The sequence below is a fragment of the Citrus clementina genome, unplaced genomic scaffold (assembly GCF_000493195.1).
Source record: "Citrus clementina cultivar Clemenules unplaced genomic scaffold, Citrus_clementina_v1.0 scaffold_6, whole genome shotgun sequence".
NCBI lineage: Eukaryota > Viridiplantae > Streptophyta > Magnoliopsida > Sapindales > Rutaceae > Citrus > Citrus x clementina.
In genome coordinates this window covers 18,330,066-18,346,028 of record NW_006262139.1, presented here as the reverse complement: position 1 = coordinate 18,346,028, position 15,963 = coordinate 18,330,066, and the positions used below count along the sequence as shown (strand labels likewise).

At 35.1% G+C, this 15,963-nt stretch overlaps 3 protein-coding genes across 8 annotated transcripts; 2 read left to right on the top strand and 1 right to left on the bottom strand.

Moving 5' to 3' along the window:
• The first annotated feature begins 336 nt into the window (after positions 1–336).
• Positions 337–7,702, top strand: LOC18037932 (heat shock 70 kDa protein 17). Its single transcript, XM_006429692.2, has 15 exons — positions 337–500; positions 670–1,430; positions 2,126–2,358; positions 2,905–3,064; positions 3,596–3,841; positions 3,965–4,101; positions 4,266–4,635; positions 4,753–4,914; positions 5,162–5,236; positions 5,332–5,432; positions 5,575–5,644; positions 6,146–6,202; positions 6,282–6,343; positions 6,834–6,906; positions 7,021–7,702. Exons 2-15 carry the CDS (start codon positions 672–674, stop codon positions 7,306–7,308), a joined length of 2,793 nt encoding a protein of 930 aa, XP_006429755.1. The 5' UTR covers positions 337–500; positions 670–671; the 3' UTR covers positions 7,309–7,702.
• Positions 7,703–8,431: 729 nt separating this feature from the next.
• LOC18037931 (pentatricopeptide repeat-containing protein At4g02750) lies at positions 8,432–11,076 on the top strand. The gene has a single exon (XM_006429691.2). The coding sequence runs from the start codon at positions 8,526–8,528 to the stop codon at positions 10,746–10,748; it is 2,223 nt and encodes a 740-aa protein (XP_006429754.1). The 5' UTR covers positions 8,432–8,525; the 3' UTR covers positions 10,749–11,076.
• A 28-nt stretch (positions 11,077–11,104) lies between these two features.
• Positions 11,105–14,405, bottom strand: LOC18039586 (UDP-arabinose 4-epimerase 1). 6 transcript variants are annotated; one of them, XM_024182234.1, is made up of 12 exons: positions 14,306–14,405; positions 14,120–14,187; positions 13,795–13,876; positions 13,474–13,598; positions 13,212–13,325; positions 13,010–13,117; positions 12,811–12,902; positions 12,576–12,717; positions 12,364–12,458; positions 12,008–12,137; positions 11,725–11,869; positions 11,105–11,574 (listed from the first exon to the last, which is right to left on the bottom strand). In XM_024182234.1, the coding sequence occupies exons 4-12, from the start codon at positions 13,594–13,596 to the stop codon at positions 11,342–11,344; spliced, it is 1,182 nt and encodes a 393-aa protein (XP_024038002.1). In that variant the 5' UTR covers positions 13,597–13,598; positions 13,795–13,876; positions 14,120–14,187; positions 14,306–14,405; the 3' UTR covers positions 11,105–11,341. The 6 variants fall into 6 exon arrangements, with proteins under 6 accessions (XP_024038002.1, XP_024038005.1, XP_006429753.1 ...); XM_024182237.1 differs by lacking the exon at positions 14,120–14,187; XM_006429690.2 differs by lacking the exon at positions 14,306–14,405 and having other exon boundaries at positions 14,120–14,287.
• Between the last annotated feature and the right edge of the window lie 1,558 nt (positions 14,406–15,963).

The window sequence follows — 15,963 nt, the reverse complement described above, 5'->3', positions numbered from 1 at the left end:
GTCAATAGTTTAATACCCGAACCGATTCCATCGCGGGTGACGTGTTACGACCAAAAAAACAAATTAGAAAATTAGGGGAAAAAAACATTTTATACAACTTTTTCAAAATATTTATAAATTTTCTCTGCTTTTTTTTTTTTTTGGGAAATATTTTTCTCTTAGTTCATAAAAAATTACAACTAAATCAAAGTGGATTTGACTTGAACTTTCCACCAGGATCTATGATAATCGTTAGCACAACACAACAAGGCAACTCAGATCTCACCACGTGTACCATTTGCCATATGGCACAATATCATTCGTCATCATCTCTCATTTTTTTTCCACGTTAAACCCTCACTCACGTTCCTGACCGAATCACCATTAAAAACTCCCATACCAAGTTCAATTTTCCCTCACGTTTCTTGTCAACCAAACAGCAAAATTCAGAAAATCAAAAAAAAAAAAAAAAAGAAATTAAATTCACTCCCCTTCCAGAGAATGCGATTTACTAACAACTGGTACCCTTTCTCTTTCTTTTTCGTTTACTTTATATTTCCATAATCTCTTACATTTTCCTTCATCAAATCATTGTCTGTTGTTTCTCGAGAAAAATTTGAGCTAGTAAAAGCAAAACAAATCAATTTAAATTTGTTAGTAATAGTCTTTGTTTGATTACGTGATTTGCAGAAATGAAGAGAATGCTATTGAAATTACTTACATTCTTATCAGTTGCTTCATTGCTCGTAAGTCATTCGCAATCAGCGGTTTCGAGCGTAGATCTAGGCTCAGAATGGCTAAAAGTAGCAGTCGTAAACCTAAAGCCAGGTCAAAGTCCGATTTCAATAGCGATCAACGAGATGTCGAAGCGTAAATCACCAGCTTTAGTCGCATTCCACGAAAGCACTCGTCTTTTAGGCGAAGAAGCTTCCGGAATCATTGCTCGGTATCCTCACCGAGTCTATTCTCAGCTCCGTGACATGATTGGCAAACCGTTCAAGCAAGTCAAGCATTTGATTGACTCGCTATACCTGCCTTTTAACGTTGTCGAAGATTCTAGAGGTGCCGTGAGTTTTAAGATTGACGAGAATAATAATTTCTCTGTTGAGGAGCTGCTAGCCATGGTGTTGAGTTATGCGGTGAATTTGGTGGACACTCATGCTAAACTGGCCGTGAAGGATTTTGTTATTAGTGTGCCACCTTATTTTGGGCAGGCCGAGAGGAAGGGATTAATGCAGGCGGCGGAATTGGCCGGGATGAATGTGCTTTCGTTAGTTAATGAGCATTCTGGCGCTGCTTTGCAGTATGGGATTGATAAAGATTTTTCGAATGAGTCTAGGCATGTTGTGTTTTATGATATGGGTGCAACTACTACTTATGCCGCACTTGTTTATTTCTCTGCTTATAATGCTAAGGTGTATGGCAAGACTGTGTCTGTGAATCAGTTTCAGGTGAGTTGTTTAAATTCCATAATTTATGAAGTTATTTATGCTGATGTGTTAATTTTGAGTAATAATGCTATTTTTAATGTTTCTGCTGCGGATGAAGCTTGATTCAGTTCAGGATTTGATTTGTTCGATGGGGAAGGTCCATTGGATAATTTTGGTTTGCTCCCAATGACATGTTGGAATAATGAACCATTAGCTTAATATTTCACAGAATCACTAAGAGTTATGACTGTGATGGTAGCTTTGAAATGCATTCTTCTTATGGGTAAATGACTTAGTTACTAGTCCTTGGATTTATTACCAGTAAAAGGATATCATTTCTAAGATATTCAATTTATAGACTTTGCTTTCGAATTTCCCTGCTTGTTTTGTGTAGCTTCCTTGAAATGAATGTAAAATGTTCCGTTTTAGTTACCTTATTCGTTTTCTACACTTGATATAAATTGTTTTGTGATATAGGTGTGCATATACTCTTGGTATTGTTTTGGCTTTATCATACATGTTGCTGTTTTTATTTCTCTGTCAACCTTCATTGTACATGGTATTATGTGAAAATGAGTTTGACTGCTCATTATTCCCATAGCATTATCTTTTTCCCACTCCATCGGTGCTCTATATACAATATTTCTGTGCCACTTGTTATGTTCCTGCATATCTAATTAGTTCTTAATGCTAGTTGATATTTGACAATTTTGCAGGTTAAGGATGTTAGATGGGATGCAGAACTTGGCGGTCAGAACATGGAATTACGATTGGTGGAATACTTTGCTGATGAGTTCAATAAACAAGTTGGTAATGGGGTTGATGTGAGGAAGTCTCCCAAGGCCATGGCTAAACTGAAGAAGCAGGTTAAACGTACAAAAGAAATTCTTAGTGCGAACACAATGGCACCAATATCAGTTGAATCCCTCTATGTTGATATAGACTTCAGGTAGGTGGAATTCAAGCATAGTTTTACACTTTGCTGTACGTTTCAAGTTTATTATCAAAATTTATGTGTTCTTTCAATGGGTGAGGAACGGTAGAACATGACAAAAATAGTTTGTCATGTGAGGGATGCATCTTCTCTTACAAGTGCTTTGTTCTTTGATATAGTGCTATAAAACACCTTCTGTCGAACAATAGGGTCAATAGAATGACCAAGACACCTTCTGTCAAACAGTACAGTCAATAGAATGACCCCTGACCGACTGAGCCTTTCATTTTGGATTCCAATTCTTACATGAGATTCCTTTTTCCATTTTTTCTTTCTTCAAATTTACTAGCGGGATTTTCATTTGGTAAACTATTATATGTATATGTATATATAAATGTACTAATCAAACTATATTGGCTTGTTTTTCGTTTTCTTTTGGTTCATGCTGCTGGTAGATATAAATGTTATTTATGGATTTTGGTGCAAAATTTGCTGTGCTGCATGCAGATAATACACTCAAATACACTTACATACATGTATGGGGTTTGTTTTATCTTTCAGGAGCAGCATTACCCGCCAAAAGTTCGAAGAGCTCTGCGAAGATCTGTGGGAAAGATCTCTTGTACCTTTGAGAGAGGTACTTAACTATTCGGGGTTGAAAATGGACGAGATATATGCAGTGGAGTTAATTGGAGGAGGCACTAGAGTGCCAAAGTTGCAGGTTTGCACTATTCTCTTTGTTTTGACAGTTAACCCGAGTATTAAATTATTGAAGTGCGAATATCATGAGGCCTGTAACATATTATGTCCAATTCAATGATAGAAGACTTCAGCTCGATTCAAGAGAAGAATATAATATATGTTTACTTGTTTTAGTCTTAATATTTAATCACTTAGCCTCGAATAAGATATAACTTCATATATTTGCTCTGCGATGATGTAATTTAGTGTTAATAGTTTTGTTTTGTTACTCTTTATACACAAAGATTGTTGTTCTCAAAAGACCTTTTATTTTGAATATTCAGCACAATGACAATCTCATTTGATACCATCTGTAATTTTTCATTTTTCATCATTAGTTATAATATGTTTGATAACTGCATGGTTAAGCAATCTTTGCAATGTTATCTTGTAATATGTTTGAGCTCATTTTTTATTGCAATTTCTGAATATTTGGTATGAATTATATGACACTGGAAAATAATGTTAGGTTGCTAATTTCTTAAATCTGAGCTCTTGTTCCTTTTGACAGGCTAAGCTCCAGGAATATCTTGGAAGGACAGAGCTAGATAGGCATCTTGATGCGGATGAAGCTATAGTTCTTGGTGCATCACTGCTTGCAGCAAATTTAAGTGATGGAATCAAATTGAATCGTAAATTAGGAATGGTTGATGGCTCCTCTTATGGTTTTGTGGTTGAACTAGATGGACCTGAACTTCAGAAAGATGAATCTACAAGGCAGTTACTTGCTCCAAGGATGAAAAAACTCCCCAGTAAGGTAACCAATGCGACATATGGTACCATGCTGTTAGTGGTGTTGAAGTTGGGAAAATAATTTGAACACTTAATTAGTTCTAATAATTTTTTTTTTTTTTTTTTTTTGTATTTGATTATTTGACAGATGTTCAGATCCATTATTCATGCAAAGGATTTTGAGGTTTCGCTTGCATATGAAAGTGAAGATCTTTTACCCCCTGGTGCTACCTCCCCAGTGTTTGCTAAGTATGCAGTATCCGGCCTGGCAGAAGCTAGTGAAAAGTAAGGATATCAATTTCCTCAATTCTGTGTAGAATCCTTGTTTTTTTCCCCTTTTCCTCGCATTCTTTTGGTTATCTATAATGGTGTCAATTTTCCTTTTATCAATAATAAATATTCACTTAAAGTTCACTGCAGATTTTTTATCTGTTTCTTTTACTATTTAGGTATTCATCACGAAACTTGTCATCCCCCATCAAGGCAAATCTGCATTTCTCTCTCAGTAGGAGTGGAGTTCTTTCTTTGGATCGAGCAGATGCTGTTATTGAAATAACAGAATGGGTGGAGGTTCCTAAAAAGAATTTGACTGTGGAGAATGTAGCTTCTTCTTCCCCCAACATATCAGCTGAAACTGCTGCTCAAAACATGACTGTAGAAGCCAATGAAAACTTGCAGTCTGAGAGTGGGACTAGCAGTGCATCCAACTCTACTGCTGAAGAACTGAGTGCATCTAATTCTAGTGCTGAAGAACCAAGTAAAACTGAACTTCTTACAGAGAAAAGGCTGAAAAAACGGACATTCCGGGTACCACTGAAGGTGCAAACTAGCTGGCTAATTTAAATTTTCTCTTACTTTACACTTCAAATGGCATCGCCTGCTTAACCTTGTATACCATTCATGTCTAATGGTTATCCGATTATTGATTGGTGATAGATAGTTGAGAAGACTGTGGGACCTGGTGCGTCCCTTTCAAAAGAAGCCCTGGTTGATGCTGAAGCTAAATTAGAAGAATTGGACAAGAAGGACGCAGACCGAAGGAGGACTGCAGAACTGAAAAACAATCTGGAAGGGTACATATATGCTACTAAAGAGAAGGTTTGAATTCTGTGCTGAGTAATTCTACTATAGAATGCTGGTCTTGTTTGTTACTGGTCTTTTCTCTTCAGCTTCCAGTGAAGGTGTCATTTTTTTTTTCCGGTTTTATATTCAGTATCAAGATCCATCTGAAATATATGCGTGAAATGGTTCAAACATTGAAAAAGTTTTTGGCCCTTGCCTTCCTTTTTCTTTTTCTTTTTTTCATTTTAATTATCTTGTCTATGGAATTTGTCTATGATACCAGTTTGAAACTTCTGAGGATTATGAAAAAGTTTCTACCAGTGAAGAGCGCCAATCGTTTGTCGAAAAGCTTGATGAGGTTAGCTTCTTTTCTATGCTATTTAAGAACTTAAAAACCTGTCTTTTAGCTTCATTTAAGTTTGTTTGTGATATGCACATCATTTGTTGATTCAGGCCCAGGAATGGCTGTACACTGATGGTGAAGATGCTACTGCTAAGGAGTTTCAGGAACGCCTAGATGTATTAAAAGCTATAGGTGACCCAGTATTTTTCCGGTATGTCCCACTTTCAGTTGTATTTGAGGCTAATAATTTGCTGATTTTTGATGAAGTATAATTCATTTTTGAGCCTGTTAAATTTTCAAAAGATACTATGGTTAGTTAAGAAAATAACAAACTGATAAATTTTTTGGTGTAGATTTAAAGAGCTTACTGCAAGGCCGGCATCTGTTGAACATGCTCAAAAATATCTCGGTCAACTCCAACAGGTACTTCATATGATTTAACTATACCAAGCTTAATGGGCAAAAGTTCTTCCTGCTTGGCTAGAACCATATACCTTTTTTAATGCTCGCAAAGGCCTTTGCGCATCATGTTCCCCAAAAATTGTTGTGTGTGGCCTGGGATAAATTTCTATGGTTACCCTAAGAAATTTTGGGGATTTTTACTTATCAAAATTAAGGAAATATTTGGTTGCCTTAAAATTTAAATTTTGATCGCTATAAATGTTTCGTTAACTATTACTATTTTAGTAATGCTCAGGGATGTGGTCGCTTTTGGTTGCGTATATTTTGCTTTATGTCTGCACATGGTTCTATTGGGCTGCATATAAGTTGGTTCTATGTGTAAACAGTTTTTATTAAAAGGCTTCAATAAGCCAAAACCTTGAAGAGCTTTAAAGTTTCTATTGTAATGTAGTTGTCTCGGTTTTTGTTCGCTTTAGCATAAGATGTGTTGGTGTACTAACTTTTCATTCATGAGTGTTGCAGATTGTTAATGATTGGGAGACGAACAAGCCTTGGCTTCCTAAAGATCGAACCGATGAGGTCCTTTTTCTTATTTAATCTGACTCAGCTCCTTTTGTATTGCATATTTATCATGAAATTTACATGCTTTGTTTTCCAGGTTTTGAAAGATTCTGAAACGTTCAAGAGTTGGTTGGATGAGAAGGAGAATGTTCAAAAGAAGTGAGTTGTGGAAGTTTTGCCTTCATTTATTACTAAACTTGGAATTCTCTTTTTCCAGCATTAGTGTAGCTTAGTCAGTCATCTTTCCTAATACGGTTTTCTTCTTTCTAATACGTATATATTTGGTGTTGGATGCATGCATGTTTATCCCTGAGGATATATTTATGTGTTTAAATATGTAGTTAGATAGGAACTTCGCTAAACACATGGTATAGGCACAAGTCCTACTCTTCTGTTCTGAAGAATATTGAATTTTTTATATCTTAAAACTAAAGAAAAAATTCTGGAATATTTCTTGGAGATCAAATAGGATGTTTCTTTCCAAAAATTTGTACACGCTGTTAAGGAAATTGGGGTTTCTATCAACTCAAATAGAAAAATAATAGGATCAAAGATGAAAAAGGTGCTTTCTAATCCTATGACAATATTCATTATATACTTGTGTTGTGTTTCTTTTATTTTTTTAATTCTTTTTGGGACAATATTTCAGGACTTCTGGGTTCAGCAAACCAGCGTTCACCTCTGAAGAAGTATATGAGAAAATATTGAAACTGCAAGACAAGGTATTATTGAAAAGCTCTTTCTTGATCAACTACTGAATGTGGGTTACATGTCATGTACGTCGTAATAAGCTTTTTTTTTTTTTTTTCTTTCCCTCCCCTCTCTTTTTTTCCCAGATTAACAGTATTAATAGAATTCCCAAGCCAAAGCCTAAACCTGAGAGGAAGCCCAAAAAGAATGAAACAGAGAGCAGTGCAGAGGATGCAATGGACTCCAGCACAACTTGTGAGAAAAATAACACAGAAAACGACAAGCCAGCATATGAATCAGATGGCTCAGTTACAAAGGACTCCAGCACAACATCTGAGAAAAATAATGCAGAAAACGACAAGCCAGCATCTGAATCTGATGGCTTAGCAAAGGAGAAGATTGACCCACAGCCTGAGGTCCACGATGAGTTATGATCAAATCGATACATTGTGCTTGGATTCACCACTGATTATCCTCCTTTATAGTTCAAAAATGCAAGTAGGCCGGTAGAAATGCACAATGCATTCTAGCAAAGATAAAAACTGAAGAATACGGAAATGAGCCGAATTTACAAAGGCTGCAGTTTTTTTGCTTTGGAGATTTAATTATCTGGGCTGGCAGAAATGCCTATAGTCGAGAGTAGTTCGAAGAAACGTTTTAGGCATTGGACTTCTAAAATTACGATTACCATTTAATTAAGGGGCACTTATTGGCCCCGCAGAAGTTTTGATCATCTAGAAGTCCCGAGTATCATCTGATCGGGATTATCATATTTTGTGAGACCATGTATCATCATAATTTAGAAATGGTAGTTTTTCTTTTTATTAATTTTCTTTGTGCTATATGGAAAGTCTGATAATTCGACGGATTGGGTATCCTTTTTTCTGTAAAATTTCTCTTTTCTCATGAACAATACATCTTAATTTTTCAGACTTTTATCTGGTGCGACAAAAATATAAGGAGTGCCAAAGAATCAAAGCCAAAAAATATTGCCCTGAAAATTTAAATTCGTTATTTTCTTAAGGGGCGAGCTTAAAAATTATTATTGTATCTTACAAAGATATTTGTTAAGCGAAGAGAATTTACATATGAGCTTCAAACTCTTGTCAGAGGGACTCAAATAACCCCGCGAGGTAACTATTGCTTATATTGGGTTTGGATTTGATTATGTTGGAGTTGCTCTAAGATAAATCACTTATTCATAACTACACGATTAAAATTATAATGAAAATTTTTACTATTTATCACTTTACGTGTGATTAAGATTCATATTCTACCATAAATCTGCTCTAACATAATTATAACCGCTTATATTTTATATCTTAAAGATGTCATGGGAAACTTTAGTCTACCCATAGAAAATCTTCAATTTTCTTTTAGAGCCTCATTTACTATTAATAAGATAAAAATAATTCATTAATTTGAGATAAAAAAATTTCACGATAAATTTAAAATTTGTCATTTAATCTTAGATAAATTTTTGGATGCGTCCATATTTATTCGAAAGTGATAAATAATAGACCGAATGTTATATTTATTCAGAAGTGACGCATAAAGTGCTTGATAGAAATACTAACTGTTATGGTTGTAGCTCAATGTGAATTGTACAGAACATTGTTCGCATGTTCTGTTTATACAGTTATTGTAAGCCATGAAGGCAAGTCTGAAATCAATTGGAAACAAGGGCAGTTATGTCTTCAACCAAAATAAAAAAATTACCCAATTGGGGAAGTCGGGTCGGGTTGAAGAAGCCATCAAGATGTTCTCACAAATGTCTCAAAAGAACACAGTAACATATAATTCCATGATCTCTGCTTATGCTAAGAATGGTAGAGTTAACGATGCACGCAAACTTTTTGAGCAAATGCCTCAACGAAACTTGGTTTCTTGGAACTCGATGATAGCTGGGTACTTGCATAATGATAAAGTCAAAGAAGCCCGTGAACTATTTGATAAAATGTTCAGACCAGATCTCTTTTCATGGGCTTTGATGATTACTTGTTATACACGTAAAGGCGAGCTTGAAAAGGCGAGGGAACTATTTGATTTGCTTCCAAATAAAGAAGATACTGCATGTTGGAATGCGATGGTTGCAGGTTATGCGAAGATAGGGAATTATAATGAGGCGAAGAAGTTGCTTGATGCAATGCCGTCTAAGAATATTGTGTCGTGGAATTCAATGCTCTCCGGGTATACTAAGAATGGTGAAATGCATTTAGCTTTGAAATTTTTTGAGGCGATGGAAGAACGTGATGTGGTTTCATGGAACTTAATGTTGGATGGGTATGTTGAATTAGATGATTTGGATTCTGCTTGGAAGTTCTTTCAAAAGATTCCGGAACAGAATGTTGTTTCTTGGGTTACAATGTTAAGTGGGTATGCACGAAACGGTAGGATGCTTGAGGCTAGGAGACTATTCGACCAGATGCCAATTAGAAATGTGGTTGCTTGGAATGCAATGATTGCGGCTTATGTTCAAAGAGGACAAATTGAGGAGGCTGCTAGGCTATTTATAGAAATGCCAGAGAGGAATCCTGTGTCTTGGACTACAATGATTGATGGTTATGTTCTTATTGCTAAGCTTGATGAAGCAAGGAGACTTCTTGATCAGATGCCTTACAAGAACATTGCTGCCCAAACTGCTATGATTTCTGGATATGTTCAAAATAAAAGAATGGATGAAGCTAACCAAATTTTTGATAAGATTGGGACCCATGATGTTGTTTGTTGGAACGTCATGATTAAAGGGTATGCTCAGTGCGGAAGAATGGATGAGGCTATTAATCTATTTAGACAAATGGTCAACAAAGACATAGTTACTTGGAACACTATGATTGCTGGTTATGCTCAAATCGGACAAATGGATGATGCAGTTAAGATCTTTGAAGAGATGGGGAAGAGGAGGAATACAGTTTCTTGGAATTCACTTATTTCAAGTTTTCTGCAAAATGAATTCCATTTGGATGCATTGAAGATTTTTGTGTTGATGACGCAGGAAGGGAAGAAAGCTGACCACTCAACTCTTGCATGCGCACTAAGTGCATGTGCCCATCTTGCTGCTCTGCAACTTGGGAGGCAGATTCACCATCTGGCTATTAAGAGTGGATATGTGAATGATCTGTTTGTTGGCAATTCCTTGATCACCATGTACGCTAAGTGCGGAAGGATTCAAAATGCTGAACTTTTATTCAAAGATGCAGATCCAGTTGATGTGATTTCTTGGAATTCTTTGATTGCTGGGTATGCCATAAATGGGAATGCGACAGAGGCAATCAAACTATTTGAGGAGATGGTGATGGAAGGGGTGGCCCCTGATCCAGTAACCTTCATTGGGGTTCTTTCTGCATGCAGTCATGTTGGCCTGGTTGATTGGGGCTTAAAATTATTTGAATGCATGACTGAAGTATACGCCATAGAACCTCTGGTGGAACACTATGCATGCATGATTGATTTGCTTAGTCGTGCCGGGAGGTTGGATGAAGCCTTTGAAATGGTTAAGGGAATGAAGATCAAGCCAAATGCAGGTATATGGGGTACGTTACTAGGGGCTTGCCGGATGCACCAAAATATAAAACTTGGTCGGATCGCCGTTGAGAAACTTTCAGAACTTGAACCTCAGAAAACTTCCCGTTATGCACTCTTGTCCAACATGCATGCTGAGGCGGGCAGATGGGATGAGGTGGAGAAAGTGAGGGTGTCAATGGAAGGTAGTGGGGCACAAAAACAACCTGGATGCAGCTGGATAGAGGTTAAAAACCAGATTCATACTTTTCTTTCAGGTGATCCAAAACAGTGTAGAACAGCAGAGATTTGCAATACATTGAAGACTTTAGCTGCCCAGATTAGAAACACACCTCTAGCAGTGATTATCTAGCTCTTGACAATCTATGACTGAAATCACTTTCTCATCTATAATGTTTTAATCATTTGTTCACTATTGGCGCCCTGCATGCTGTGGTTATGTCAGTCAAATGTTTGCAAGCTTATACAATTGTATATATGCACGATTCATTGACTCTTTAGTGTTTATCTTTTAGTGCAGTAACATGTGATCATAGGTTGAGCTATTTTCTTTGATTAAGTATGTATTTATCTGGTACTCAGGCCGCTATTTTGACAACCTGTATCATAAGGCTTCTGTTACTTGCCTTAGCAGATGACCAATGACTCAATAGTCGGTTGTAACATTTTTCGTTCTGAAACTATGTAAGGTTGTAAAATGGAAAGTGCTTCGATAGTAAAAGAGCTTCTGTATTTATCCCAAACAAAGATTGTGTATGATCTTCAACTGTTATTTCATTTCCCTACTATAGCCTCTACTAATACAAAGTTTTTAGTTCGTCGAGAAAATCACCTGCTTATTTTATGTATGCCTTTGTTTTCTGAGCCCAAACCCCCCAACTACTAAAAGAATAGCTTGTTTAAGCTCAAACTTGGTGAGCTACTGCAATGAGCAGAGACGTATATTTAATTGTTATGAGAACCATATCCATTGATGTGCGTCTTCTGCCATCTCCATGCAATTTGTAAACTCCCTTGGAGATATGTAAACCTTGCTGTCCAATTAAGCTCATCCCTTATTTTTGAAGGATCACTGTAAACCTCAGCATAATCCCCTGGCCGGCGGCTGAGATATTCAACCTTTATGTTCACCCCTGTTGCCTTCTTACAGGCCTCCACAAATTCCTTCACTGATCTACCTGCAGTTCATACCAAACAAGGTTCAGATAGAGCATGAATTTGAGATTATGGGATACTGCAATTTAAGCTTATTTAAGAAACAAGTTTATGAGTTTAAGAGAAAAGGAACCAAGTTTACGGGGTTTAAGAAAAAAATAAGTGCTAACAACCTTTTCCAGTGCCAACATTGTAGATGCCAACTTTCCCAGGTTTTGCATTGGCAAGAGCTAGCACATGAGCATCAACCAAGTCTGTGACATCAATGTAGTCGCGTACACAAGTGCCATCAGCGGTGTTATAGTCTGTTCCTCTAATCTGAAATTTTTGCATAATTAAGCAATCTCATTTCTTCTGTTTTCATTTATTATCTTCCAGGCAAGAACATGAGCTAAGCAATTATTACTGTTTGGAGGAAAAAAAGGAAACAGAAAAAAGATAAAAAAGAAGGGGGACCTTAAGTCCAGGAATAATCCCTCGCGCTGCATCGAAACACGCTCCAGATATCCGGCCATGCTCACGTAGTTCTGGATGGGGAGCTTCCCCCAATCTTCCTTCCGGGTCTGAGCCAATCACATTAAAGTATCTGAATTACAGCAATACGGAAGTCAGTCCCTTGGCACAAAAAAAGAACCTCCATTATGACTCGTGATATAAGATTTAGCTAACAAATTGCTTGATAATGTTTACATGAGGTTTTTCAAACAAAAGATGACAAACTTCTTCATCTGAAAGTAACCAAAAAACAGTAGAAAGAATAATGAAAAGAACAAGAAAAAAGAAAACCAAGAAAAAGTTCTAGCATCACTTACCGCAGGATCATGACAGCCATATTGGTGGTTTTGGAGAAATCGATTATGATATCTTCTGACATCTTCTTGGCTTTTCCATATGGATTAATCGGTTTCTGTATTGATAAACTAATATAAATAAATGTTCAAAACACAAATTCACTAATCATTCTCATAACTCCTATATTAATTTCTTTTTAGCAGTTGATAAAAGTTGCTTTAGGAAATCTCACTTGAGGAGTTGATTCTGTGATCGGCATCTTATCAGGCTCTCCATAAGTTGCACAAGTACTCGAATAGATCAATGTCTTCACTTTATGTGCTGCCATTGCTTCTAAAATTACCAAGGTGTTTGATGTAATGTTGTGATAGTATCTGCAGGAAATGGTGATTATTAGATGTAATACTATAATGTAGTAGTCTTATTGTTTCCATTTTAGCTAAAGTTTAAAGATGAATAAATCATGCCTTAGAGGTTCAAGTGTACTTTCACCAACATAAGCAACCGCTGCAAAATGCATAACAGCATCAAATGCATTTTCCGCAAAGATTTTGTTGACCTGAAAGAAGAGAAGTCAAATATTAATGCTATTAAAAGATTAAGGCCAAATTCAATGAGACTCTTATCCCATAAATGTCTTAATGTCAATAATATGTCATTTAGTACCGCTTTTGCATCGCCTAGATCAGCATAAATGAACTGAAGTTGCCCAGGCTGCGGGAATAGCTCTTGCAGAACTTTAACAGCACCCATATTCCCTCGTGACAGGTTGTCCTGTCAAAACAAGCAAGAGTTAACAAGTTCTTGTATACAGTATCTTATCTGAAATTGGGTTCCAATGAAAAGTTTCTTCTGGAATGACAGATACCACTATTGTTACGCGGTATGAATCTTTCAGCAGTCGAAGAGCAGCATGAGAGCCTATATAGCCAGCACCTCCGGTTACTAAGACATGAGTCACTCCTGGTTCGTGCCGGGGAAACTGGAAATGTAATGAAAGAAGATGTTACATTAGAGGACAAAAACAGAAGCCTAAATCCTCAAACTTTGACCCATAGGTACAATTGCATTCACATTAAAATAAGAATTGACCTTCCACAAATTATCTTCTATTAAGATCAGAAACATACCGCTTTGGTACTGTTAGAATCAGGGGACAGACTGAACATGAAAATAAAAACAGCTGTGAGGACAGAAGCCACCAGAATCCTGCCAGCAAAATTTCTCTTTCGATTTGCACTCACAATATCCATAGCTGAAAGCAAAACAAATCATTACAAAATAGCCTTTTTAATTTGAAGAAGCAAGCTTCTCAGACGCAATGTGATCACAATTCACAATCTTGTTTTTCTATTCATACAACTTCTTAGCGAACAACTTTAAGCAAGCGTCATTCGAATGTATGGTACTAAAATCATATAACAAATACAATATTTTAAAATAAATCCCACCTTCAAAATATGCAGGGGTATGTGCTGCCCTGTGCTATCTGTTTTAACCCGGGAAAAGCATTCGATGAAGATGAACTACAATCTGTATCAATAAAACCAAAGATGTGTCGCAGTGTGTGAAATTTATTTGTAAAGCAGAAAATAAAAAAAGAATTCAATGTCACACAAAGATCAGAGCTATTATATTTCAGTTTTAAAACTATACCCAGATGATCATAACATATAAGAACAGTACATAAATGAAATAATCAAATCACATACCAAGAGTCATGAAAGTAAATAAATAGCATACCAAAAGAAATACACATCAAGAGACTAACATTACCAAAAGTTATAAACATAAAACCGAATTGAGAAGAATGCAAGGCAGCGGCAATTGTAGGGCAGCAGAAACTTGAAAAGAAAGAAAATTGTTGAAATGTCAAGCGTCAAGATGAAAGAAAAAAGTTGACAAAACAATGAGTAAGGGGAACGATATGTCTTGTGAAATGAAAACGACTTTGAAACTTACATTAACATGAAAAAGAGACAGGACACAGACACTTTTGGACTGAGTCTTGGGTCTGCCTTTGAAATGAGGGAGAAGAGAAATTTACATATACATATGCTTTGTTTGGTGGCAAAATTCCAAAACCACCTCTTTGTTAGGTAACGTATGAATTATGAAGAGTTGACTTTGTTACACGAATATGAATAAATTAAATTAATGCATTTAGACACTGCACATTTTCCTCATAATTAAATTTTTTTCTCTTTTGCATGTATGGTGCATTTAATTTGTGATCCTTAAAGTTAACGTTTGGACTGATACCAAATTCTCATCAAACTTTTCTTCATGTGTTGTTGTAGGAGTCAAGTACATTTGCACAAGTATTTGTTATTTCAATTTAACTATGATTTTAAGTGCTCGTTCGGTAGTAGAGGTTCTTCAACTGTAGATATCCACTACTGATATATATACATATATTTTACAAGAATTATAATTATTTTGATAGACAATTTCTTTTAAGGTGGGAATAAAGAAATCGTTAAAATAAAATTCTTTTCAGAGAAATTAACCTTTAAAAAAAGAAGGTGGGGGCTATTTTAACTTCAAATTTAACATAAATCTTGAGCTACTGATTTCAAGCAATCCAATAATAGATATTAAAAGTCAAAATAATATTTTATTGATGGTTATTCATTCATTAATATATATTTTTTAAATCAATCATTCAAAAATTTAAGTAAAAAAAATTAAGTAAGAATATCCATACCAAAAAAAAAAAAGAATCTCAACAATCTTTACTCCAAAACTCCAACATTCAATCTTCTTATAGCAGAAGTAAAATAGTTTTTGTTGTTATTATTGTTATCCATCTGTGAATCAATCTTTTTCACATCCTCTTTAAGGCTTGTTTGGAATTGCTTTTGAGAAGCTCAAAAATTATTTTGAAAAGATAAAAATTAATTTTGGTGTTTGATAATTTTTTTTAAGTCACTTTAGATAAAGTCTCTCCATCCTATAGTATATTTTAAAAAGCACTATTTTGAATTTTAAGATCATTAAACTAAGAAATAAAATCATTAAATTTTAAGAGATTATTATTATTACCAATTATAATAAGATAACAAAATAAAAATAAAAATAATAAAATTAAAAATATTTTTCAATTATCAATTATTATATATATTCCATAAAAATATTATACATACATATATATAAATATATAAATAAATTTTATTCAATATTTTGTCCATTTCATTTGTTTTTATTATTATAATAGTTTAACAATAAGACAAATGATGTCTTTAGAACTTACAAAACTTTTAAAAATAAAATTTACCAAATATTTAACTAATTTTCTTTATAAATGATTATTTTCACAATACAATTAAAAATAATTATTTTAAAAACTACAATATTAGCAAATTGACCACTAGGGTGTTTTTTTTATAACGGCTCAAATTTGAACTAGGTCAATTCTATGTGTGAAAATTATATTATTGTAAGTAAGGATTATATATTATTCTAATTATTCAGCATGTGAACTCTTCGCAAATCATAAGACTACACATCAAATAATATAGAAGTAGAATTTTCATTTCATCAAGTGTAATTAATAAATTCCTTAAAAAGAGCTTTTTCTAAGCACGATTTATGGGTTGACCCTGATTTATCATTTAGGA

Bases quoted from the DNA above. Each gene is read 5' to 3' on its own strand.
- LOC18039586 (XM_024182234.1), bottom strand. From the start codon at position 13,596: ATGGATATTGTGAGTGCAAATCGAAAGAGAAATTTTGCTGGCAGGATT. The intron at 13,118-13,211 runs GTATCTGTCATT...TTGTTTTGACAG, and splicing joins CATACCGCGTAACAATAGTG to GACAACCTGTCACGAGGGAA. The intron at 12,903-13,009 runs GTACTAAATGAC...CTCTTCTTTCAG, and splicing joins ATCTAGGCGATGCAAAAGCG to GTCAACAAAATCTTTGCGGA.
- LOC18037932 (XM_006429692.2), top strand. From the start codon at position 672: ATGAAGAGAATGCTATTGAAATTACTTACATTCTTATCAGTTGCTTCA. The intron at 1,431-2,125 runs GTGAGTTGTTTA...ACAATTTTGCAG, and splicing joins TGTCTGTGAATCAGTTTCAG to GTTAAGGATGTTAGATGGGA. The intron at 4,636-4,752 runs GTGCAAACTAGC...GATTGGTGATAG, and splicing joins CATTCCGGGTACCACTGAAG to ATAGTTGAGAAGACTGTGGG.
- LOC18037931 (XM_006429691.2), top strand. From the start codon at position 8,526: ATGAAGGCAAGTCTGAAATCAATTGGAAACAAGGGCAGTTATGTCTTC.